Source organism: Nerophis lumbriciformis, linkage group LG14 (assembly GCF_033978685.3).
Source record: "Nerophis lumbriciformis linkage group LG14, RoL_Nlum_v2.1, whole genome shotgun sequence".
Classification (NCBI taxonomy): Eukaryota; Metazoa; Chordata; class Actinopteri; order Syngnathiformes; family Syngnathidae; genus Nerophis; species Nerophis lumbriciformis.
Window position 1 is genome coordinate 32,746,324 of NC_084561.2, and position 24,562 is coordinate 32,770,885.

Sequence of the window (24,562 nt, forward strand, 5' to 3'; positions counted from 1 at the left end):
AACCCTTGATGCTGAGTGCCAAGCAGGGAAGAATGCTGGTATGAGCTTTTAAACATAACCCGTTAACTGCTGCCAATCAAATGGTGAATAAGATACTCTTTAGGGTTCATATGTTTGTAAATCTGACTGTGATGAAGTCAGTGCCTCACCAGCCATGAACCTCACTGCACGTCACTGGTGTGTATGTATGTATGTATATATATACCATAGTAAGTAAACAAATATTAAATACATAAATAATCTTTATCTCAATAAAAAAAAAAAAGGGTTCAAGATTTTCATCATAATTCTTGTTCTGTGTACTTTGTGAACACTTGTAGTTTGAACAGTCTCTTTAACTGAATCATATTGGTGCTTTGTTTGATTGCATTGGTTAATCCATTGCATAATTTAATTCCACATACAGATATGCTAAAGGTTTTAAGTGTTGTACGAGCATACAAATGTTTTAAGTTGGATTTTCCTCTAAGGTTATATTTCTCCTCTTTTTTTAGAGAAGAATTGTTGTACATTCTTGGGTAGCAGGTTATAGTTTGCTTTGTACATAATTTTAGCTGTAAGCAAATGCACCAAGTAGTTGAATTTCAATATTTGTGATTCAATAAATAAAGGGTTTGTATGTTCTCTTTATCCAGCATTATGTATTATTCTAATTTATATTTTTTGTAGCACTGTTAGTGAATGAAGCGCACATTTGTAGTTGTTTCCCCATGTGTCTGCACAATAACTCAGATATGGTAACACTAGTTAGCAGTAGTGAAAAATGAAGTGATTTTTCCATCCATCCATTTTCTACCGCTTGTCCCTTTTGAGGTCGCGGAGGGTGCTGGAGCCTATCTCAGCTGCATTCGGGCGGAAGGCGGGGTACACCCTGGACAAGTCGCCACCTCATCACAGGGCCAACACAGACAGCATTCACACTCACATTCAGACACTAGGGCCAATTTAGTGTTGCAAATCAACCTATCCCCAGGTGCATGTGTTTTGCTTTATTTATTATTGATGTTTTTCCTGCTACATTATGTTTTATATTTTTTACATTAGATTTCCAATTCATTTTATCATCTATTTTTACACCCAAAAATGTGTTTTCTCTTACCTTTTCAATATCTACTCTGTCTATTTGTAATTGTGTTTGACTTTCAATTTGATACACAATTGATTGTAGTTGTGGGTGAGCGTACTGTGGCTTTCACTTTCTATTTTAAATTAAGTCAGTTGTCATTTATTGTAACCTGCAAGGATCAATCAAATGACTGTCTTTTTATGACTCGGCTACATTGCAAACATGCAGGTACTTGTGCATGTCGGCTGTAGACCACTTCTTCCACTCGTGCCAAATGAGGGGATGTGGGCTGTGTTTGGGCGTGAATAAGTGTGCTCATACGAGTCAACCATATCGCTTTAGGTGTGGAGTGGGCCCTGGCAAGGTATGATTGGCTTAGAGTCAGTACTCCCTAAGGGGAGGAGGAACAATTTGCTCTCTCTCGCCTGTCGCTGCACACTTTCAAGTTCTGGCTCTCCCTGTTTGGGCAAGATGAGAACAGACGATTTCTCAAGCTGCCTAGTTTAGGAATGCTTCTCGGAGAGGAAACGGTATCTTGAAGGAGGAAGTCTTCAAAATATATTTGTATATTATGTCCCCTAACTTAGAAATAAATATTTGTTATGTATATCAAATAACATTTGCTCTCCTAAAATGTGCTTCAAAGCTCTAACAACAGTGATAATACAGGATGATAGCACAATTTCAAGATCACATTCAGTATACGTGTCCATGCACTATATTAGTCTTATTCCTCAAATAGTTTGGCTCTAAATAAACAACCCACGGAAACACCTTAATCCGATCGTGTTTGGTTTTTGGAATGTCGGACTAATTCACCTGGATTATGCGATTGAAAACCAGATCTCTCGAGTGGGTGTGTGCTGCACATGCGCCATTCTCAATGCGTGGGATATAACCCGGAAGCAGATACCATTCAATAAAAACACAAGCAACATTTGTAATGAAGAGGAGACTGTTTATTTGCTGTACAAATTAAAAGAACAGAACATTTTGAAGTGCATCGATGGCAGAAAAAAAAGAACAGATTTATTTAAGAAGGAAGCAAAGGAAATGTACAAACCCCAAAACCAGTGAAGTTGGCACGTTGTGTAAATCGTAAATAAAAACAAAATACAATGATTAGCAAATCCTTTTCAACTTATACTCAATTGAATAGACTGCCAAGATACTTAACGTTCGAACTGGAAAACTGTGTTATTTTTTGCAAATATCAGCTCATTTGGAATTTGATGCCTGCAACATATTTCAAAAAAGCTGGCACAAGTGGCAAAATAGACTGAAAAAGTTGACACTTATTTGGAATATCCCACAGGTGAACAGGCTAATTGGGAGCAGGTGGGTGCCATGATTGGGTATAAAAGCAGCTTCCATGAAATGCTCAGTCATTCACAAACAAGGATGGGGTGAGGGTCACCACATCACGTGTTACGACAGTGTGGCTTCGTAGTAAAAGAGTGCGGGTACTAGACTGGCTGCCTGTAGTCCAGACCTGTCTCCCATTGAAAATCCATCCATCCATTTTCTACCGCTTGTCCTAAAATGTGTGGCGCAATATGAGTCCTAAAATACCACAATGGAGACCCCGGACTGTTGAACAACTTAAGCTGTACATCAAGCAAGAATGGGAAATAATTCCACCTGAAAAGCTTAAAAAATTGGTCTCTTCAGTTCTCAAACGTTCACTGAGTGTTGCCCCTGTGCGAACTTTTTTGCAATGTGTTGCTGCCATTAAATTCTAAGTTAATGATTATTTGCAAAAAAAAATCAGTTTTTAAGTTTGAACATTAAGTATCTTGTCTTTGCAGTCTATTTAGTTGAATATGAGTTGAAAAGGATTTGCAAATAATTGTATTCTGTTTTTATTTATGATTTACACAACTTGCCAACTTCACTGGTTTTGGGTTTTGTAGAATGCCGGCTTAATTTAGACTCCCAAGCGAAATACGAATGGGAGGAAAGAGAATGAAGCAGGTGTAATGAAGGTGAATAATAAAGCGTACACAAACCTCATCACGCTGCATTCGTGCACTTCAATCTGATTAGCAACAACTTTGTATTCTAAACAACTGCCAAGATAGCCCGGAACAAAGCAACCATCATCTGGAACAGTATCAGCTGGGACACAAACGTTTTTTTCCTTCCGATTTAAATTTCCTTCCGATTTAAATTTCCTTCCATCAATACACAGAGCCTTATGAATGAACTTCGAGACATTTGTAACTTTTGTGTCCATGATTCTCTGTCCGAAAATGCATTCGAAAAAGCTGAGAAATCTCTCCCGCCAGTCTTTTTTGGCTTAGGACCTGCATCTGGTCCGACACTTTCTTGGAAGTAGCGTCATGTTCGTAGCGCAACATCAGCATAGCCATTAGAGACGTGATATTTCTAATCCGTGCCAATATTACAGCAGACATTAGGTACAATGAAGCTAAACTGTTAATTTGTAAGGAGCCGCAAATGCCTTGTGTGACGTCAAAGGTTTTATCTGCGCTAAAATGTAATAAGGCACTCGGCGTATGACCAATAGTCGCATTAGAGCAGTCCTTCTCAAATGGGGGCACTGCACTGTGGAGGGGACGTGGTCGGCGCGCCTCCTGCGGGAAGGGAGTGTGTATGGCCCGGCTTCGAAGCCCAGCTGGCAGGTGAATAGATTGCACAGCTGGGGCTGGTTATCTAATCACCTGTCTCCTTTATTAGCAGCGTCCGAGGCCATGAGTGGGAAGCGCTTATGAGAGCAGACAAAAACCCACACGAGCGAGAAGGCGGGAGCAAGGAGGCTGCTGGCGACACAGCCTTGAACAATATAAAATATAAAAATAAAGACTTGCTCAACCCTGTATCCCGGGCTCACGAAAGTTCTGTCGGTCCCAGGAGAACCCACCACGCAGGAGACTTTCACATGCACTTTTTTGGGAATTTTGCCAATGGTTCTCAATCATTATAAAACACATGACGACTGATTGATTTGTTTAATACATTGTAAATATTAAATAAATACGATCAAAGGTCAGCTATGGGAGCCGTTCAAGTCCCGTTCAAGTCTATTGAGCCCCTAAAAAAACATCCCAATACCTCCATTAAGGTTTTATGTACGTGATGTAAGTATATATGTAATGTAGTAAAGAGCATATTTATAATAACACTTAATATTTACATATTTTGATCATTTTAAGCATACACTGTGCATTAATGTCAAAAACGCATCAAAGCATTTCCTTATATTTTTCTTCATCACTGATTACTCACTGCAGACTTTAGGTAAGCCAACAAACATAATAAAACATCACTTACTGTATAAAGTCAGCTGTCATTAGGATGCCGACTGCTAGGATGTTCATATATTCCCATTTAGATGAAAAGTGTCTCATAATCCTTGCGAAGACACGGGGTGGGGGAGTGGGGAACAAGCATATTTTTGTGTCGTTCTTGCCAGTTCCAGATCCTGTATGGTTGTCAAAATGTCCCAACTTGTCAGATGATATTCTGAGCCATCTACTTTTCAGGTGAGAGGCATGATTTATGATGTACAATAAATGTACAGGGAGCAGGGAAGCGAGGAAACAGCAGACCACTCGTTGATGTAAACATAGGCACACCTGGAGGTGATCATGGCGCCACTCTGAATAGTTTGGTAATCCAAAGAAGTTCATTAGGTCTTCAAATACTTATGCAATTTGTTTTATGCAACTGTTGCAATCACGTTACAACCTCTGAGGAAGGCAACAGTTGTAGCCGAAACCGTCAGGTACGGAAATAAACACACAGGTCTGGCTATAAGAATAACAAACTGCATTGTCTAAATATTTCGTCTGCATTAGCGTTTATAATAATAATATCACTTATACTTGGTTTATATTCAAGTCACCAAATGTAAATGGGGTATTGTTGGCGCTTTTTGTATGGTTATTTATCGGATTTTATGGGCGGATAGTGGAGCTCCAATTGGCTCCGCTGTAAGTGGACTTTTATTTACTTTTATTTAATATTTAGAATGCCATCCATCCATCCATTTTCTACCACTTGTCCCGTTCGGGGTCGCGGGGGGTGCTGGAGCCTATCTCAGCTGCATTCGGGTGGAAGGCGAGGTACACCCTGGACAAGTCCCCACCTCATCACAGGGAATGCATTAAAAAAAAATCCATCGTCATGTCTTTCATAAAGATTATGAACGATAGGCAATATTCCTCAAAAAGTGCAATTTCCCTTTAAGCAAAGGTATAGTTTATAGTAGAATTTTATAGACAAATTATATTATTTATAATCACGGTAGAGAGTGGGGTTCGGGGGCGCGAAATATTTTCTCCTTCCTGAGGGGGCGTAACAGAAAATATTTGAGAAGCACTGCATTAGAGAGTGTGCATGGACATAGTTGTGAAAATACAAAAAAACGAACTATTTGAGAAATCAGACTAATTTAGTGCATGGAAACGTAGTGAAGGTGTGAAATGCAAAACCAAACATCCTGCTGTTCCTATTGTTCCAGACTCAAATGTTTGAAAGAGTACATGTGAGCATGTTCACGGTGCAGCTGAGATGAGAAGGCAGTGAAAGAAACACACCTTTGCTCTAACCCTGCCTGACAATGCAAAGCTCAGACAGGAAGTGAATTAGAATTAGATCACCTATAAAATATCTTTCAAGACTACATGAAAAGTGGAATTGCGATCAGTTCAATGCCCTGAGAGTACAATGATAAATGACAATATTCACAGACATGTTGACTTAATCACCATTGCTTCATCTTAGTCTGGCCCTAGACTATTTTGCTCAAAAAGGAAACAGCCAGAATAAATGTATGCACCTATGTGGTCTACGTATATAATCTGAGTGCCATGAGTGTGTGACTGTGTGTGTGAATGGGTGAATGTGATGTATAATGTAAAGGGCTTTGGGGATCATTCCAGGTATAGTGAAGTGCTAATGAAAAACACACCATTTACCATTTGGATAGCCATGCTACTGATTAAGTGTAAATTGCAATTTATTTTGGTTTATCGCGTTAGTCTTTTGTTTGATGAAATCAAACAAAACTGCCTGTGCACTTGTGTTTTAAAATTAGCCCATTTTAGGGGGTAGGGTTTAAATTGTCCTGTGCCATTCTTCTATTTACATGCACATGTGTTTATTAATATTGAGCAATTACCATCCATCCATCCATCCATTTTCTACCGCTTATTCCCTTTGGGGTCGCGGGGGGCGCTGGAGCCTATCTCAGCTACAATCGGGCGGAAGGCGGGGTACACCCTGGACAAGTCGCCACCTCATCGCAGGGCCAACACAGATAGACAGACAACATTCACACTCACATCCACATACTAGGGCCAATTTAGTGTTGCAATTACCAAGATGGGCTAATTGTTTTTGACATGCTTTTTTGGGAAATGTTAGTTTATGTTAACTGTTCGCTTCCCTGTTAATGTGAGTTTATCTTTTCTTATGCCTCTTTCTTTAGAACTTTACTGAGGGAAATGGGCTTACAGGGACATAAATGGAACAGTTAAAATACTATTTTTATTGTTTTACCCAGCATGTAAAGTCATAAATACTGTACTAAAACAGTTTCTTCTTCTTGTATGCCTTTATTACAAAGCTCCATAAATAGGAAAGGATGCATTGCCCAATTTTACAGAAATCTACTGTACTACACTACAGTACAAATTAGGGTTGTCAGTATACCGGTGTTAGTATAGTACCGCGATACTAATGAATCTAAAAAATACTGGTCCCGTATGTGGTCGATACTACTTTGATTACATCAATATTTTTTGGCATCACAACTTCTTTCGGTTTTTTAATATTTGTATTATGTTTACAAACTCAGGAAATATGTCCCTGGACACATTAGGACATTGAATATGACCAATGTATGATCCGGTACCGACTTATCAGATTTTTACCCAAATGTGTGGTATCATTCAAAACTAATGTAATGTATCAAACAGAAGAATAAGTGATTATTACATTTTAACATAAGTGTAGATATTACATGTTAAAAGACAAAGTAAGCAGATATTAACAGTAAATGAGTAAAGTAGATTAATAATTAATTTTCTACCACTTGTCCTTAATCATTTTGACAAAATAATAGAAAGAGAAATGACACAATATGTTGCTGCATATGTCAGCAGACTAAATTAGGAGCCTTTATTTGTTTACTTACTTCTAAAAGACAAGTTGTCTTGTATGTTCACTATTTTATTTAAAGACAAACTTGCAATAAGAAACATATGTTTAATGTACCGTAAAAATGTTTGTTAAAATAAAGCCAATAATGCAATTTTTTTGTGGTGCCCTTTATTTGGAAAGTACCGAAAAGTATCGAAATACATTTTGGTACCGGGACAACACTAGTACAAATAATCAACTTTTTTTCTATATATTTATATTACTCTAAAATGTACATCAACTGCAGGCTCAAATAAAATAGTATGAAAATAATTTCATACATGCAAAAATTAGAAGAAAAAAAATAACCATGTTGGTTGGAGTGAAGAAAATTGGTCCCTTAGTTATTTTTCAGAGAGTTGTTGATCCTAACTGCCAGACACTGCCATTTTATAAAGCATTTTATAAGAAAATCATTCACATTTGTATAAAAACAAAAACATTTCCAGAGAGTACCGTTTTTTTTTTTGGACCATAGGGCGCACCGGATTAAAAGCGCATTAAAAGGGGTCATATTATTATTTATTTCTAAATTTAAAACACTATCTTGGTCTACATAACATGTAATGGTGGTTCTTTGGTCAAAATGCTGCATAGATTATGTTTTACAGACCATCTTCAAGTAGCTTTTTGAGCGTCTCTTCAGGATGCACTGTTTTGTGGGCGGTCTTACCTACGTGGCTCACCTTCGACAGCGTTGTCTCTCCGTCATCTTTGTTGTAGCGGTGTAGCGTGCAAAGACGGGAGTGGAAAAAGGGTTAAAAGATGGAGCTAACTGTTTTAATGACACTCAAACTTTACTTAAATCAATAACGGAGCAGCATCTTCTCATCTGTGGCTCACTAGTGCAACAACGCCGGAAATGTGTCCCGTGAAAAACCGTCCGATCGGAACCCTCTATTAACTAAAGTTCCGTGGGTGAATTATGTAAACCCACTATGTTTTTAGCGCTTTGATAGCTAGTCTACTGACAGATATAAGTAAGAACTTTACGCTACTTGTGAATGCCACATAAGAAGACAGAGAAAAAGAAGAAGCTTGTGACTACGGTGTCGGCACGGACTACAATGACGGACCCGCGCACATTTTCAGGACTTATGCAGATCCCAAATACACATCAGCAGGTACCAGAAGGTAAAAAAGATAGGTTTTGCATAATATTGTGAAATAAAACGCCAGGTAATATGTCTGCTAATAAGTGCCATTTTGCGGTACTTATACACACACCATAATAATACTTGTATGTTGAAGCACAGTACAATCCATCAAGCAGTGCGGCTTCATAGCTTACCGAAGTCGTACTAAAAACATTTTGACAGATTTTTGAGCTTTTTGTTCTACAGTATACTCTCAATGCAACATTTAAAGTTTTGGTGTTGTTTACTGCCATTATATTCCAGTCTACACGTATCTCTTATGTATGAAAAGCATGGTCACATTTATCATTACACCATGTACCAAATAAAATTGCTTCGAGGTCAGTAAGCACAACCAGTATTATGCCGTACATTAGGCGCACCGGGTTATAAGGCGATTTTTGAGAAAAAGAAAGGGTTTTAAGTGCTCCTTATAGTCTGAAAATACGGTATCCTTTTTCACACCTGTATGTGAACAGGTCGTGGGAATCCCCCCCAAAAAACAGATCTCATGTGCAACTTTTTCCACCTCACAGAAAATTATTAAAACAACGTGATAAATAAATAAATACGATAGAGATTTGATAGTTTAGTGAGGACCTCAGAGTGGCCCCGCCAGCTCTGGTGGAAGACTATCAAATTTCACTATGTAGAGGAAGTAAAAGTTGTAACAAGGTTATTGTGGGTGAACCTGCGGATAAATCATTACAGTTGTCAGAGGGGAGCAGTGAGTGAGGCCGCCTACACGAGCGAGCTAGTCGAAGCTACTCTGTACCGGCATGCATCGTGTCCAATTTCCGGTGAGGCCAAGCATGGCCAACAGCCGGCTCTGGCTCTTCCGAGGTACGCGGTGGAACTGCGGGTTCTGCGTCCGACGGTGTGCTCTATAACCTGTCTACAGGCTCCTGTCCGACCCGTCACGCCGATCCCCCCATCTCGGAACATTCTCCCAACACATCCGTTGTACAGTAATCAACTCGCCTCCATTCTACAGAGGAAGGAGGGGTGTCAACGTTTGACAATATGACTGCAAGTTGAAGGTTAAATCAGACTCTTCCAAGTCGAAAAAATCCTAAAATATAATGAATACATACGTAAAAGCTAGCTGTTAGTTCTTGATACAGTATGCTATATATTGTATCAGGTTTACCACTAAAGCTTTGATCTTCCTCTAGTTTCTCTCTCCTTCTGTGGCCCTGAATGGCCAATATTGGGACATAGGTTAAGGGTGTGAACAAGTCATGCACAAGGCTGCCTTAACCTAAAGGGCCCCCACTCCACCAACCTCAACAACAACCCCGCCCCAAAAACACAAGTTTGAAAAAAAAAAAAAAAATCATGACATAACACAACAGAAAAGCAACAACGCAAAGATATCACCCATTTTTTTAAAATAAATGTGTTCATAAAAACACATCCTTCACGACGAACGCATGCACATCTGTGCGAGTGTAATAATAGAAGCCAGTCCACAACTGTGTTTTAGCTCAGTAGTAGTATGCTGGTCTCCCACACGCTCGGTGTAGTAGGAACAAACAGCGCAGCCGAGGGAGCAAGAGTACACAATCGCTTCAGGAAGCTGAGGTGTTTGTGATTGACAGCTATGAATACCAATCATTGCACTCCACCATCAAAATCTAGGGCCCCTGGGCTTCAGCCCAGATAAGCCTTTGCATTAAAGCCGCCTGGGGGATGCAACAAAGAAGTGTTCCAAAGGCGAGACCACACAGATTAGCAACACCAGTCACTACTTTGGGAGGTGCCTCTGAAGCTGAGGCCTTGGTCACCTAAGTAGGCTGAGTCCTTCAGAGGATACACTGTTTGGCACACTTGACACTTAAAGTCTGGTTCGTGTGGCTAACATGAGTGCTCTGATCTTTAAAGCTGCTTTATGTCACCGTTATAACCGCAATTGTTGTGACCGGCACTCTCCTTGTTCAAAACATCGAAGGTAGACCCCTTCTCACGCTTTGAGTAAAAGAACAACAAGTCGCAAAACGGTGTTTCAAGTGATTTGTAGTCTTGCTCACCTGTTTGACAGCCATTGCTTCTGCTTTTTAATTAACTTGTTGGCAAAGATCTCTCCTGTAGGTTGGCACATGCTGCGGGCATGCAAGAATGGACGAGACAACCATTAAAGCCATGACAGTTTTTTTTGTGTGTTCTCTTAAACCACTGATGGTAACAAAGGCTCACTGGCGGTGTACTTGTTAACTTTCAGAAAGTTGCGAAGTTTAGTACACTTCCCCTACAATGAGTTGCTTCGGGACACAGCATAATTGGTCAACTGCTAACATGCAGCATTCATTCGTGTGTACATGTGATTTGCTTCCAAGTCCGCCATAGTTTATGTTTCTTAGTGTGACTAAAAGATGTCTGATGGAGCAGCCCTCCAAATTTGGGGGCTGGAAGAAAACGTTTAAGAACCACTGCTATATTGGGTTGAGATCAAGCCACAGAAGGATAAATTCTGGAAAATTTGGCAGTAGCAGTTGTTTTCTACAATGTGCAGATACCATTTCAAAGTTTAAATATACGGTACACTTGAAGAATATTTCGATTTTCACAAGTTTTCAAGCTATTTTTGCAACACCAGTGTCTTCTTTAAACCTGTCTCAAGCAGCGTTTCTGCAGTATTGCTATGTTCTGAAATGTAGTTGTCGATAAAAAAAAATGTTTCCCAAAGTAACTGTTGACCAACACCTTCAGTTTAACAATTCAAGAGTGTGAGTGTCAGATAAGTCATTACTCGGCATTTTTTAGCGCTAACATTGTTGCTCTTGCTTAGTTCGTTACGATTATGTTGTGTGATTGTAAGAATGTGCACTTAATATGCCTATTAAATTTCAGTTTGAAGTGAGCAGTCACCTGAGCTCCCCGTTTCCCCCTCCCTCTCTCCTTTTAACTTATTCCCACTTACTCCATTCTTCCATCTCCTAGTCCCATCTGCAGCTTTTGCTGACTCCATGAAATATGATCTATTTTCCATCCACATAAATCATAGTATGCAGGGTGGGTGAAAATTCCCTTTTCATGCCCATAAACATCCCACATTAAACATGTATTATTTGACAAACACACTCACAAAAGAGACACAAATGTAACCTTGATGTATTCCTCCTCCCAGGTTCTTGACAGTACACTTAAATACATGCGATGCAAGATAATGATCTTTGCCAAACACATTGGGCACTTAATACCATCTGCAGTCCAACTTAACCTGCATGAGTCTGTTTAGTGTGTGTAAATAAAGCCTGTTTCAATGTATTTCAGGGCCCTAGGCAAAGGGGGTACCTGGTCAGCATTCATTAATAGCATTCATATTCAAACACTGCCACTCCTGCCCTGGCCATTTTTATGGTTTCCATATCCCTTTTTTAACATTTTCGGTTTGTGGTTGATTGGTGCGAAGGAGAGAACAAACCGGCAGCAGAAATCTCATCCGTATGCTTTTCAAAGTTGGCGGGGTTGTTGTAGTCGTTGGAAATTTCTGTACGACGTTTGCGAGTGTCTTGATGGAAAACAAACATCAGGTCCCCTCAGTCGTCCAGGATTTGGTGACATTTTCCATTTTGTTAACATAAAAAGTTACATTTGCGCTGCGTTGCAAACAAGATGGAGGTATATCCATCTCACATTATTAACTAGATCCACTCGACATACATCTGCGGTCCCTTCCGAGGTTTCTCATTCTGCCCATTGGGTTGAGTTTTTTCTTGCCCTGATATGGGATCTGAGCCGAGGATGTTGTTGTGGCTTGTGCAGCCCTTTGAGACACTTGTAATTAAGGGCTATATACCGTATTTTTCGGACTATAAGGCGCACTTAAAATCCTTTCATTTTCTCAAAACTCGACAGTGCGCCTTATAACCCAGTGCGCCTAATGTACGGAATAATTTTGGTTATGCTTATCGACCTCGAAGCTATTTTATTTAGCACATGGTGAAATGATAAGTGTGACCAGTAGATGGCAGTCACACATAAGAGATACGTGTAGACTGCAATGTGTTCCATTGAAAATATAGAACATTTTAAGATAAGACATATTACCTGGCGTTTTGTTTCGCAATATTATACAAAGGCGACCTTTTTTACCTTCTGGTACCTGCTGATCTGTATTTGGGATCTGCATAAGTCCTGAAAATTTGCGCGAGTCCGCATTTGTGGTCCGTGCCGACGCCGTAGTCGATAAGCTTCTTCTTTTTCTCAATCTTCTTGTTATGGGACATTCATCCTCCGCTGTTGCCATGTCTAATATAAAGTAGTGGAAAGGTCTTACTTATATCCGTCAGTAAACTCGCTATGAAAGCGCTAAAACATACCGGTGTAGTGATTGTACATAATTCACCCAAGGAACTTTAGTTATTAGAGAGTTCCGGTCGGACGGTTTTTCACGGCACACACGGCCGTTGTTATTGCACTAGTGAGCCACGGATGAGGAGATGCTGCTTCGTTATTGATTTAAGTAAAATCTGAATGTCATTGAAACAGTTAGCTCCATCTTTTGATACTTCTTCCACTCCCGTCCTTGCATACTACACCGCTACAACAAAGATGACGGAGAAAAGACGCTGCCGAAGGTGAGCCACGTAAATAAGACCGCCCACGAAACGGTGCATCCGGAAGCGACTGTCAGAAAGCATCTTGAAGATGATCTGTAAAACATAATCTATGCAACATTTTGACCAAAGAAGTACATGTTATGTAGACCACAAGGAAGTGTTTTACATTTTGAAAAAAAAAAAAAATAATATGACCCCTATAATGGGCCATATAATCCGGTGCGCCTTTTTTATGAAAATAGACCTGACGAGACTCGCTCATCGGCAGTGCACCTTTGAATCCGATGCGCCCTACGGTCCGGAAAATAAGGTAAATAAACTTTGATTGATTGAAATGGCTGGTGTTTATTAAAAATAACCCCGCCCACCTCATTATGCAGACGGTTCAACCAGCTGACTCAGCAAGGTTGGATTTTAACCAAAAAAACTCTGAAATGTGCAGCACCCTCTGGTGCCTTGACAATGGAAAACGTAAGCCGACTCTGAACCGTTGCAGTGAAAAAGGAGGAAAAATGGGGCCGAGTCATTTATTTTGGACAACCAAAGTGTGAGAATGTAATTATTTACAACTTTATTATTTACATACAGTACCTATTTCTGACACGTGCCGTTTTTCTTTTCTGGCAATTCCCACTGGGGGCAAACGGAGGCTTGTGTTTCACAGAAGGAGGCAATAGTCGAATCTGACTCCTCTGAACTGAATCGTCAGCTGTTCTAACACTGGATTTTCACAAGATGCGTACCTGCTGCTGAACTTCAATTTGTCTCCATTTTAGTCATTGCGTCAAGTTTCACCGTTGGCGGATACATTTCGCACACAACTACACCAGTCCAAAGCCCTTTGCCACATATACAAAACCCAAAACCAGTGAAGTTTGCACGTTGTGTAAATCGTAAATAAAAACAGAATACAATAATTTGCAAATTCTTTTCAACTTATATTCAATTGAATACATTTCAAAGACAAGATATTTAATGTTCGAACTGAGATACGTTTTTTTTTTTTTGCAAATAATCATTACCATAGAATTTAATGGCAGCAACGTACTGCAAAAAAGTTGGCAAAGGGGCATTTTTACCACTGTGTTACATGGCCTTTCCTTTTAACAACACCCAGTAAACCCCCATACCATCACAGATGCTGGCTTTTTAACTTTGCCACTAGAACAGTCCGGGTGGTTCTTTTCCTCTTTGGTCCGGAGGACACGACGCTCACAAAAACAATTTGAAATGTGGACTCGTTAGACCACAGAACACTTTTACACTTTGCATCAGTCGATCTTAGATGAGCTCGGGCCAAGCAAAGCCGGCAGAATTTGTGGGTGTTGTTGACAAATGACTTTCGCTTTGCATAGTAGAGTTTTAACTTGCACTTAAAGACGTAGCGACCAACTGTAGTTACTGACAGTGGTTTTCTGAAGTGTTCCTGAGCCCATATGGTGATATCCTTTACACACTGATGTCGCTTTTTGATGCAGTACCGCCTGAGGGATCGAAGGTCACGGCCTTGCCACTTACGTGCAGTGATTTGTCTGGATTCTCTGTACCTTTTGATGATATTGCGGACCGTAGATGGTGAAATCCCTAAATTCCTTGTTTTAAATTTCCTCGTTGAGAAATGTTGTTCCTAAACTGTTGAACAATTTGCTCACGCATTTGTTTACAAAGTGGTGACCCTCGCCCCATCCTTGTCTGTGAATGACTGAGCATTTCATGAAAGCTACTTTTATACCCAATCATGGCACCCACCTGTTCCCAATTAGCCTGTGAGATGTTCCAAATAAGGGTTTGATGAGCATTCCTCAACTTTCTCAGTCTTTTTTGCCACTTGTGCCAGCTTTTTTGAAACATGTTGCAGGCATCAAATTTCAAATGAGCTAATATTTGCAAAAAATAACAAAGTTTACCAGTTTAAACGTTAAGTATCTTGTCTTTGCAGTCTATTCAAATGAATATAGATTGAAAAGTATTTGCAAATCATTGTATTCTGTTTTTATTTACGATTTACACAATGTGCCAATCTCACTGGTTTTGGGTTTTGTACACAGGGCTTCTATTTTTGGTGGATGCCGCAGCACGGGGAATCAACTGAGCAAAAATCTGCTTTTTCCAGCCGGGAAATTATGCACAAACACAAAAAAAATTATCCTGTTTATTTTCAAAATAAAATACCCTGTGTTTAAGGCGGATTGTATTTTACACCTTCAAAGATATGGGTGGGATGAACCTGAAGTCATCTGGTCAAAGGTTTTCAGATGTAATTTCACTCTTTTGGCACGATAGATGAGGAGATGCCGTTTCTGGACATTCAAAATCAAGGAGTCTGTTACGGGCAGAGCCTGGGACAGCTATTTGGGGGTCCTTTTTGATCTCTGACCTGACACGGGGGTGTGTGAAGCAGGGCATTAAGGAATGGGAGTTTGAGTGTGTGTGAATTTGTCGACAGAGGATTTGTTGCTGCTGAGATGTTGCTTAATATCAATAAATCAGTCGTTTTGTAAGGCACAACTGTCATCTTTTCCACAAGTCAAGTTAAGTTCGCGCCGTCACAAATGTCGGTGGTGGATATTGACGGTTGGCAAAGCACAGACACATTTCACACCCCTACTTTATACACTTTTAAACCTACATCATTTCAACAGTTTTGTATTTGTGACAACAAAGGTGAAGGCATCACTTCATGAAATAACTGTTTTTTTATTCTGACTGAGGAACATAGTTATGGGGAGTTTCGAAATAACGGCCCACAGTCACGTAGCTTTTTCCTTCCTCTAACACAAACTATCCATGTGCAGCCCGCCAGCATCTCAAATCTTATTATTATCGCGGTATTTTTAAATTTGCTCAAAATTTTAAAAAAGTACATATATCTTGTAACAAGTTTTATTAAAAAATAACACATTCAAAATGATGTACTGTGTAGAAGAAACATTATTATAGATAACTGTTTCGTGTTCCTCAAGTAAAAATTAAATGTGCATATGAAAGTAACATAAGCAATATAAACAAAGTATTATGGCGGAAACTAAATAACATGAATAAATAAAAATAAATGGAAAAATATGCAAGATGGTCTTAAAGGCCTATTGAAATGCGATTTTCTTATTTAAACGGGGATAGCAGGTCCATTCTATGTGTCATACTTGATCATTTCACGATATTGCCATATTTTTGCTGAAAGGATTTAGTAGAGAACATCGACGATAAAGTTTGCAACTTTTGGTCGCTGATAAAAAAAGCCTTGCATGTACCGGAAGTAGCAGACGAGTAGCGTGACGTCACAGGTTGTGGAGCTCCTCACATCTGCACATTGTTTACAATCATGGCCACCAGCAGCGAGAGCGATTCGGACCGAGAAAGCGACGATTTCCCCATTAATTTGAGCGAGGATGAAAGATTTGTGGATGAGGAAAGTGAGAGTGAAGGACTAGAGGGCAGTGGGAGCGATTCAGGTAGGGAAGATGCTGTGAGAGGCGGGTGGGACCTGATATTCAGCTGGGAATGACTAAAACAGTAAGTAAACACAAGACATATATATACTCTATTAGCCACAACACAACCAGGCTTATATTTAATATGCCACAAATTAATACCGCATAACAAACACCTCCCCCCTCCCGTCCATATAACCCGCCAATACAACTCAAACACCTGCACAACACACTCAATCCCACAGCCCAAAGTACCGTTCACCTCCCCAAAGTTCATACAGCACAAATATTTCCCCAAAGTCCCCAAAGTTACGTATGTGACATGCACATAGCGGCACGCACGTACAGGCAAGCGATCAATTGTTTGGAAGCCGCAGCTGCATGCGTACTCACGGTACCGCGTATGCGCATCCAACTCAAAGTCCTCCTGGTAAGAGTCTCTATTGTCCCAGTTCTCCACAGGCCAATGGTAAAGCTTGACTGTCATCTTCCGGTAATGTAAACAATGAAACACCGGCTGTGTTTGTGTTGCTGCAGTCGGCCGCAATACACCTTTTCCCACCTACAGCTTTCTTCTTTGCTGTCTCCATTGTTCATTGAACAAATTGCAAAAGATTCACCAACACAGATGTCCAGAATACTGTGGAATTTTGCGATGAAAACAGACGACTTAATAGCTGGCCACCATGCTGTCCCAAAATGTCCTCTACAATCCGTGACGTCATGCGCTGGCGTCATCATACCGAGACGTTTTCAGCAGGATTTTTCGCGCAAAATTTAAAATTGCACTTTAGTAAGCTAACCCGGTCGTATTGGCATGTGTTGCAATGTTAAGATTTCATCATTGATATATAAACTATCAGACTGTGTGGTCGGTAGTAGTGGGTTTCAGTAGGCCTTTAAGCTGTAACCGCACTTTTGGTCCTAGTATACAAAAATAGTGTTCATTTATGAGAGATCACCACATATCAGAGAACACCTCTCAACTATTTGAAAGTTTGGCAAAGAAATATGAAAGCGCTGCAATCTTGTACAATGTACAATAGCTGTGGCATCCAACTTGCCCGTTGCACGCCCACTCTGTAAATAAGGAAAATGGCAAATGTATTTTTATCGTTATTACCGAAAGGGACAAGCGGTAGAAAATGTATGGATGTATGGATAGAAGCTGATTATGAGTTATACTGACACACACACAGTAACACACAAAACCGTATGTATTGTAAAAACAAAACACTTTGCAGTGTTTCTGATGGGATTTGTTTTTAACATTATGTTTTAGAAGTAGAAGTGGTCATTAACAGCACAAAACACAATAACAGAAGTACATTTTGCTCTGCTACAGTATATCGGCCAATAACAAGTAACTTTTCGTAACACTTAATTAAGTGTAACTATAACAACGTCTGACGGACCAACAATGACAAGTTCATGTTCAAACACTTTCCATCATGCATTCAGCTGTAAGTTGACTTACTTGTGTACGTATTGTTGTGGATGGTGGTTTCGGAGTTGTCTCATCATGTTTGAATTGTTGCCTTCCTTCGCAGGGACTTTTTTCCTGCATTTTCTGCTGATGGGATGACTGTCCTTAATTATTTTACCCTCAGCATGCTTTACAACTTCAAAATACTCTAACTTTTGTCTGTTTACTAGGTGGGCAAAATGAAGTTCCTTGTGTTGTTTTCCGCCATTGCAAACAGCACTAGTTAGTGCCATCTTCAGAGGGGCGCTGCTGCTGCGTTTCCAGGAAGTGAGCAATGTCGCCTAAAATGCATTAATAAATAACGGTTTTTCGATAATTACACAATTAAACGGTATTACTAACTGTCCGGAATTTTACAGCCGTTTATCATTATACTGTTTACTGTTAGATCCCTTGATCTACTTCTCTCTGCTTATTGTTTCCTTGATTTCCTGTCCCGGTGCTCTTTTTTAGCTGTATTACCTGTGTGGTTTTTGTGTTTTACAGTACCTTTACTTTCTGTTAATTGGACTGCCAGCTCCATTGCTCGCCATATGTAATTAGCTCTATTTAGTTCCACATTGTTATTATTTGAGCTGCTCATGCTATATGCACTAGCTAGTTGTTTGGTACTACAACTGTTGTCCCTGTGTTTTCCCTAATGAAAGGACTTTTTACATGTACGTTGATGTCCATCTCTGCCTCATCGGCTCACGTTGCCAGCAACAGTATGCGCAATTGTGGCACTTTTAAGTCACTGGTGGGTCAGAAAAGAGGTCAAGCTCTCTGTCATTTGTAGAAATCATTATTGATAAACACTGCCGTTGAATTAACTTGATGTGGTTAAGCACAAATGCTGTTAGATATCTCCCAGGCACATCTCTGATTGTGAAAGAAATGCATTGCGTAAATATCAATTTTCTTAGTATAGCTCCAAATGTGTTTATTTGTAGTTGATCATTTTGAACTTAAATATCAGATCTTCCTTCTTCCTGATTTCATCAGCCCTCCTGAGGCATATGCGTGTTTCTCACAATGTGGGGCCACAGGGAAATGGTGAACAAATTTGATAAGTTGAGGAAGTATAAAGAAATTCTATCTTTCTTAGGTGGTCTTAGACATGGTCTCAGAGGGTCTTAAACCCAACTCCAAGAGGGGGGAAGAGACAAAGCAACTAAGAGGCTGTTGGGACATGGCAAGAAAACAAAGTGTATATTCTTTACCACATAAAAAACTGTAAGATCAGCACTGTGTGAGAACATTTTAACAAGAAATGGGCAACAAATTATGTTAGTATCTGCTTTTAAATATTTAGGATTTTTAATTGATGACCACTTGAGTTTTAAGGAGCACATTCAGTATGTTGTAAAAAAACTGAAACTTTTACTGGGATTTTAGTATAGAAACAAGTCTTGCTTTTCTTTTACTGTGAAACAGAAATTGCTGGACCAACCATTTTACCTGTTATTGACTATGGAGATGTGTTGTACATGAATGCTACTGCTGGTTGTCTCCACAAGCTGGATAGTGTGTACCACGGGGCACTGAGATTCATCACCAACTGTGCTCCCCTTACTCACCATTGCATTTTATACTCAATGGTTAACTGGACATCTTTATGTGCTCGACGCCTCAATCATTGGTATGTTTTTATCTACAAAACCATTCTGGGTATCACTCCATCTTATCTGTCTTGTCTTTTAACAAATAAACAAGGAAGTCACAATCTTCGTTCAATGAATGTTCTGCAATTTGTCGTCCCCAAAGTAAGAACTGAACTGGGCAAGAAAGCATTTTGGTTTTTAGCACCAAAGACTTGGAATAACCTACAATCGAATATTAAACTTCAAACCCTTGTTACATTGAATGAGTTTAAAGTTTCTGCGAAAGGAAATACCTTGTCTGTATGCACATGTGTTATGTGAGCAAGTTTTAATGTTGTAAATGTGATGTTTTATGTGTTGTTTACTGTTTTTTAATGCAACTTTGCTGCTGCCCTCTTGGCCAGGTCTCCCTTGGAAAAGAGATCCTTGATCTCAATGGGATTTTTACCTGGTTAAATAAAGGCTAAATAAAATAAAAATAAAAAATCATGAGTGGATGATCTTGGACCGGGGGTTACACTACCAGAACCCCACAATTCATCATGGTCTGTCACTGTCTGGTCATCGATTGTTGGTGGGAATCTGAAAATGGAGATTGATGGCCAGCGATACTCCTTCCTTGCCTCCCCATGCTCCTGTGTTTGTACGTGCGTGCGTGTTAAAGACAAACAAAAATTGCCTTGAACTGAATTTTGTACATATTTACTGCTATACTCATGTCAACTGCCCTATGCATGGCCTACCTGATATACATGATACCATTTTGCTGTTGTCCTAACGTGTCCCTCCACTTTGTCCTAGGATTACCTGCAAGGTGACAGCACGAAAGCAGATCAGAAGCTCGGTTGGAAGCCTAAGGTCACTTTTGAGGTGAGTTTGAAAACCTACTAAATATTAAGAGTGGCAGGGTGTCAATCATGTTTTCCTTTACACTGACAGAAGCTCACACAATGCAGTGTTGAAAGATCAGTTCATATTTAAATGAGAACAGTCTTGTGTCATATTGTCATACTCCTAATGCCAAACAGTCACGTATGAAAGCACATGATCACAGGTGCACTTCTGTGAACAGAGATTTACCTTAAAGGGGAACTGCACTTTTTAGGAAATGGTGTCCTATCACATTTATATAGCGCTTTATTATACCTGGGATGATACCCAGATACATACGCATTTGTTACATTGGGAATTCAGGCAAACGTACTCCTTGTTTAAAAAAATAACTTGATTTGACAATTTTGCTGTGCTTAGTACCACTATTAAGGGTGTTTACACGCTGTTTGGTCAAGTGTGAACATAGTCCAGGGCCAAATGGACAAGCTCAAACGGGCGGACCAAGACCACCTGATAGTCGGGTGTGTCTCCACTTGCCAGGGGATTCTAGTCCTAAGTAAGGCAAGTGTAATCGCCAACGGACAGAAACCCTGAATATGATGACCATAGCTGGAAAATCAATGGCAACACGCTGTCTGACTGCAGCACATATCCCGGAATTGTATTTTTACATCTTTATATAATTTATCATTTTTTAGTTACCGCTGGTAAGAGGATCTGCCATAGAAAGCAAAGTCCTATGCTCGTTTGTGACGCAGAAAGTCATGTTGTTTTAGGTGCGGTAAGTCGTCGAACCATTACACGTCCCATACGCCATCCAATCGTGGCACAACTTTATGCATATGATTAACTGATAGCATTGTACAAAACCCAAAACCAGTGAAGTTGGCACGTTGTATAATTTATAAGTAAAAACAAATACAATGATTTGCAAATCTTTTTCAACTTATATTCAATTGAATAGACTGCAAAGACAAGATATTTAATGTTCGAACTGAGAAACGTATTTTTTTTTTTACAAATAATCATTAACTTAGAATGTAATGGCAGCAACACATTGCAAAAAAGTTGGCACTGTGTTACATGACCTTTCCTTTTAACAACACTCAGTAAAGGTTTGGGAACTGAGGAGACCAATTTTTGAAGCTTTTTTTAGGTGGAATTCTTTCCTATTCTTGCTTGATGTGCAACTTAAGTTGTTAGACAGTCCGGGGTCTCCGTTGTGGTATTTTAGGCTTCATATTGCGCCACACATTTTCAATGGGAGACAGGTCTGGACTACAGGCAGGCCAGTCTAGTACACGCACTCTTTTACTATGAAGCCACGCTGTTGTAACACGTGCAGAGTGTGGTATGGCATTGTCTTGCTGAAATAAGCACGATAAAGTTGCTTGGATGGCAACATATGTTGCTCCAAAACCTGTATGTACCTTTCAGCATTAATGGTGCCTTCACAGTTACCCATGACTTGGGTACTAATACACCCCCATACCATCACAGATGCTGGCTTTTGAACTTTGCGCCTATAACAATCCGGATGGTTGTTTTTTCTCTTTGGTCCGGAGGACACGACGTCCACAGTTTTCCAAAAACAATTTGAAATGTGGACTCGTCCGACCACAGAACACTTTTCCACTTTGCATCAGTCCATCTTAGATGAGCTCGGTCCCAGTGAAGCCGGCGGCGTTTCTGGGTGTTGTTGATAAATGGCTTTTGCTTTGCATAGTAGAGTTTTAACTTTCACTTCCAGATGTAGCAACCAACTGTAGTTACTGACAGTGGTTTTCTGAAGTGTTCATGAGCCCATATGGTGATATCCTTTACACACTGATGTCGCTTTTTGATGCCATCCAAGCAACGTCTTTTGCATGGATGCCCCTGCTTATTTCAGCAAGACGATGCCAAGCCACATTCCGCACATGTTACAACAGCATGGCTTCGTAGTAAAAGAGTGCAGGTACTAGACTGGCCTGCCTGTAGTCCAGACCTGTCTCCCATTGAAAATGTGTGGCGCATTATGGAGCCTAAAATACCACAACAAAGATTGTTGAACAACTTAAGCTGTACATCAAGCCAGAATGGGAACTAATTCTACCTGAAAAGCTTCATAAATTACTGAGTGTTGTTAAAAAGAAAGGCCATGTAACACTGTGGGGAAAAATGCCCCTGTGACAACTGTTTTGCAATGTGTTGCTGCCATTCATCCATCCATCCATCCATCCATTTTCTACCGCTTATTCCCATTGGGGTCGCGGGGGGCGCTGGAGCCTATCTCAGCTACAATCGGGCGGAAGGCGGCGTACACCCTGGACAAGTCGCCATCTCATCGCAGGGCCAACACAGATAGACAGACAACATTCACACTCACATTCACACACTATGGCCAATTTAGTGTTGCCAATCAACTTATCCCCAGGTGCATGTCTTTGGAAGTGGGAGGAAGCCGGAGTACCCGAAGGGAACCCACGCAGTTACAGGGAGGACATGCAAACTCCACACAGAAAGATCCCGAGCCCGGGATTGAACCCAAGACTACTCAGGACCTTCGTGCTGCCATTCAATTCTAGGTTAATGATTATTTGCCAAAAAAATATAGTTTCTCAGTTCGAACATTAAATATCTTGACTTTGCAGTGTATTCAATTGAATATAAGTTGAAAATAGTTTGCAAATCATTGTATTCTGTTTTTATTTACGATTTACAGGATGTGCAAACTTCACTGGTTTTGGGTTTTGTACTCTATATTTACTGTAAATAGAGTACATTGATAAAAGCAAAGCATAATCAAGGGTTTTACCGTCAGAAGAGATGTTTCTGTTTGTTAGTCAACTTGTTGTCCTTCCCTGCTGACTTTTAAGTGTGATGTGTGTCTGCAGAAGCTGGTGAAGGAAATGGTGGACGCTGACATCGAGATGATGAAGAAAAACCCAAATGCCTGAGACCAAACCGTATGCAGTCCATTTTAGTGCACAACAAGGACCATGTTTAATTAATGTTGCCTTGAAGATAATTCCAAATGAAGTTATGGTGTATGTTTGATTTTTGTTTTGTTTTGATTAATTATGGCATTTTACTCCAATCATTTAAGTTCCAGGGACGATAAAAACTATTACCTGGGAAACATGAATCAATAGTTTACTGTAAAAATCAATGCAGATTGTACATGCAGAAAGACACAATATAGTCTGAGAATGCAATTACAGAAGGAATCCCATTGTTTGAATAAAGCAATCACAAAACAGTAACTGCTTGTTGTCAAGAGGTCGCCTGACTCAGCTCCTGTCATTTCCCTCTAACCGTGTTGCTTTTCTAGCCCTTTTATTTGTCAGCACAGTGCACTCTTTTATCGGACAGGCAGTTGTTTACCCAGTGTGGTCTTAGATGCTGTTGAAACCGAGGTCACTTGATCTAGGGGATGCATCCAGTCCAGACTGGGTCAAAGGTTGGTTAAAATTGTAACCTTTTTTTTTCAAAGACAAATAAAAAAAAAAACTTTCAATCGGTTTTGTTCCTAAGTGAGGTTCTTTTAGTTCAGGGGTGACCAAACTGCGTTCCACAGCTCAGATACTCTTTTTTTTTTCCACTGCAGCTGGTTTGGAGTAGGATTTCAGAGCTTTTGTTTTCCATTGCCGCAGCACTAAAAGTTGCCGCCCACTCCTGAGTTTTGTTGGTTCAAATCCAGCTCCAAAACGAAGCTGGACCAGCTTGCCAAACTAACCACATAATGAGGTGGGCGGAGTTATTTCTCATTAACCGAGTCGATTCTCTTCCGTCTTGTTTCCCCCGACACAGCACGAAGCTAACTTTTTGTGTGAATAAAATATAAAACCCCACCATATTTTGGACGCCCAGGAAGACGTGCTGTTTATTTTACATTTGGACACTCGCAAGAGTGGTACCGTATTTTTTGGACTATAAGGCGCACTTAGAATCCTTTCATTTTCTCAAAACTCGACAGTGCGCCAGTGCGCCTAATGTACGGAATCATTTTGGTTGTGCTTACCTATCTCAAAGCTATTTTATTTGGTACATGGTGAAATGATAAGTGTGACCAGTAGATGGCAGTCACATATAAGAGATACGTGTAGACTGCAATATGACTCAAGTAAACAACACCAAAATGTTATATGTTCCATTGAAAATATAGAACATTACACACGGCGCACAAAAATCTATCAAAATGTTTTAGTACGACTTTGGTAGCAAGCTATGAAGCCGCACTGCTTGATGGATTGTACTGTGCTTCAACATACGAGTATTATTATGGTAAGACATATTATCTGGCGTTTTGTTTCA

At 40.0% G+C, this 24,562-nt stretch overlaps 1 protein-coding gene across 1 annotated transcript in view; it reads left to right on the plus strand.

Annotated features, from left to right (window-relative positions):
• Positions 1 to 23,511, plus strand: part of gmds (GDP-mannose 4,6-dehydratase) — a 203,075-nt gene extending 179,564 nt beyond the window's left edge. Inside the window, exons 10-11 of the mRNA XM_061975613.1 lie at positions 20,234 to 20,302; positions 23,143 to 23,511. Coding sequence (XP_061831597.1) covers positions 20,234 to 20,302; positions 23,143 to 23,205 — 132 coding nt within the window. The 3' untranslated portion in view covers positions 23,206 to 23,511. The remainder of the gene's footprint in view (positions 1 to 20,233; positions 20,303 to 23,142) is intronic.
• Positions 23,512 to 24,562: the final 1,051 nt, after the last annotated feature.